General features: G+C 36.7%; 1 protein-coding gene across 1 annotated transcript in view; it reads right to left on the bottom strand.

Annotated features, from left to right (window-relative positions):
- The window catches only part of FMR1 (fragile X mental retardation 1), a gene marked incomplete at its 5' end in the record, with an annotated part of 12,267 nt that overhangs the window by 7,405 nt on the left and 2,216 nt on the right, over window positions 1–2,646 (bottom strand). Inside the window, 3 exons of the mRNA XM_010843751.1 lie at window positions 2–94; window positions 1,765–1,913; window positions 2,189–2,260. Of these exons, the coding sequence (XP_010842053.1) occupies window positions 2–94; window positions 1,765–1,913; window positions 2,189–2,260 (314 nt within the window). The remainder of the gene's footprint in view (window position 1; window positions 95–1,764; window positions 1,914–2,188; window positions 2,261–2,646) is intronic.

Here is a 2,646-nt window from a genome sequence, read left to right as displayed (position 1 = left end):
CAAAACCACGAGCTGATAATTTTCTGGATCGTAAGTTACAGAAAAGGCACCAACTGCCTTTTTAAAGTCTTTATGTGCAGATTCCTTGGCACACCTAGAAATAAAAAGAATAACCATTGTGAAGTTAAGATGAATGATTACCAACTACTGGTATAAATATATGCAGAGACATTTGCACTTAGTAGAATTGTAGATTCATATTAAAGTTGATTTATGCAAAATATGCTATATCCATCTGTAAATTCAGTTTCTTTGCTGGGCTTCTCAGGACAATCAAGCATTTGAGATTATAGAGAAAGGAAAAAACCAGTTATGCTCTTAGGAAATTACTGGTGGTCCTAGATAATCAAAGATGACATCTTTAGGGGAACTTACCTCTCTGGTGGCTCAGCAGTCAATAATATGCCCACAATGTAAGAGATTCAGGAGACCAGAGTTTGATCCCTGGGTTGGAAAGACCCCCTGGAGGAAGAAATGGCAACCCACTCCAGTATTCTTGCTTAGAAAATCCCATGGATAGAGGAGCCTGGTGGGCTACAGTCCATGGGGTTGCAAAGAGTTTGGACACAACTCAGAGACTGACCACCACTCTCCTCTGCAGGCTTCCTGATTTCAGTTATACATGATGCATGCATGGTCAGTCGTGTCTGACTCTTTGTGACCCGAGGACTAGAGCCCACCAGGCTTCTCTGTTCATGGGATTTTCCAGGCAAGAATACTGTAGTGAGTTCCCATTTCCTCCTCCAGAGGATCTTCCTGACCCAGAGATCCAACTCGCATCTCCTGTGTCTTCTGTATTGGTAGGGAAATTATTTTACCACTGAGCCACCTGGGAAGCCCTAGTTACATATGGTAGGTCACTAATTTTCTTGAGTCAACTGTTAAAAACTTTTGGGGATAGCTACCGGGTATCCAATTTTGTTCTGCTGTTTCTTTTCTAAAGAAAAAGTGCTGATCAATTTTAGCTTGAGAAGAAAATGTGTATGAATCAGAAGGCACAAACATACATATGCAATCTTTATAATTAAGAAGTAGGATTTCTATGCATTTTGAACTATTAATAGAAGTTAATGTTTATCTAAAGTGTAATGTCTAAATCAAATTTAATATATGCTCTTTCTTCTCTAAAGAGTCTTATTTAAGCATTACTTCATATCAAGGATGATGAGAGAAGGCCTTTGGAAGCTTCTTTGAGCCCTACTTGTTATATATGTATCTCAGAATACTAGCTAAAAGGGAAAAAAACCTGGAGAAATCAACATTGCCTAGAAATTGGTTTGTAACTTATGACAGAACTGGATTAATCAGTTTCAAAAATCTTAAAATTCTATGATGAATGTTTATGTTAGAAAAAAAATGTACATTAGCTATCTATGTGGCCAAGTAAGTTTAAACAACTGGAATGTTGGCTTGATTCAGTTCAGTTCAGTCGCTCAGCTGTGTCTGACTCTATGTGACCCCATGGACTGCATCACACCAGGCCTCCTTATCCATCACCAACTCCCCGAGTTTGCTCAAACTCATGTCCATTGAGTCAGTGATGCCATCCAACCACCTCATCCTCTGTCGTTCCCTTCTCCTCCTGCCTTGGCTTGATTACATAACCAGAAAAAGCTAAATTTTTTTTTCACTGCTTTTGTAAGCCATTTATGTCAAAGTTCACTGAGGTTAAAAATTGATTCCTATTATTTGAAAATGTATTATTCTTTTAAATTAATTGCACAGCTCCTCTAAGTTCTCAGCCTTTCTTGCAAATCAACTCACATTTGTCTTAAGTCTTCTGGAACATCCAGTTTGATTTTATGAAAAGTCTCTTTTGTGGCAGGGTTGTTGGGGTTGACCGATCGCAAACGTTCAATTGTGACAATTTCATTGTATGTAGCATCACAAGCTGCATATTCTATCACGTAAAACTGTGAGAGAGAAATCAAAGTCATTCCTGATCATAGTGTTTAAATTAAGAACAAGAAGCTATACCTATTCAGTTCTTTTAAAATTCTTTAAAGGGAAAAAAAGCTATTTGATCAACTAACTGAAACACACAAAACATACTGAACATATAAACATTTAAATAAGGTAATCAAGCTAGCTATTACTTTCAAATAGAAATCCAAACAGAAATGTATATACCTGAATTTAGAAAAGGAGAAGAGTGTAAGAAAAACAATTGAAATAGGCATTTTCCTACCTCACCCTTTATCATCCTCACTTTAGCTAACCACCAACAGCAAGGCTCTTTTTCATTTGCTCTGGAATAAACCTACACAAAAATTACAACATAGAATATTTCACGATTAAAATCATTCAGAAATTTGTAAATTATCAGACATCAAGGAAAATTTCTTAAAATGACCTTAGGTATCTTGCAAATCTGTTAAGTTGTAGACTTTTAACCAGACTGCACCCCTGCTTCTAGACAGAGACATTCAGAAACTACCTGGTTACCAGAAAGAGTACTGTAAAATATGCTTCCCTATTTCTCTGTGCTGTCTTTGTGCTGCCTCAGTAATCATCAGTATTCTGAATATGAAAGCTCAAGAAAAGCTGACCACTTATAAAGCTGGGCATGCTTTCTTTGGGTACTTTATGAGCTATGAAAATGTATCTAAACATGTAAAGATGAACATGTTTTTGTTTTACTTTAAT

This window comes from Bison bison, unplaced genomic scaffold, assembly GCF_000754665.1.
Source record: "Bison bison bison isolate TAMUID 2011002044 unplaced genomic scaffold, Bison_UMD1.0 scf7180017847699, whole genome shotgun sequence".
NCBI lineage: Eukaryota > Metazoa > Chordata > Mammalia > Artiodactyla > Bovidae > Bison > Bison bison.
This window is presented reverse-complemented; position numbering and strand designations above follow the sequence as displayed.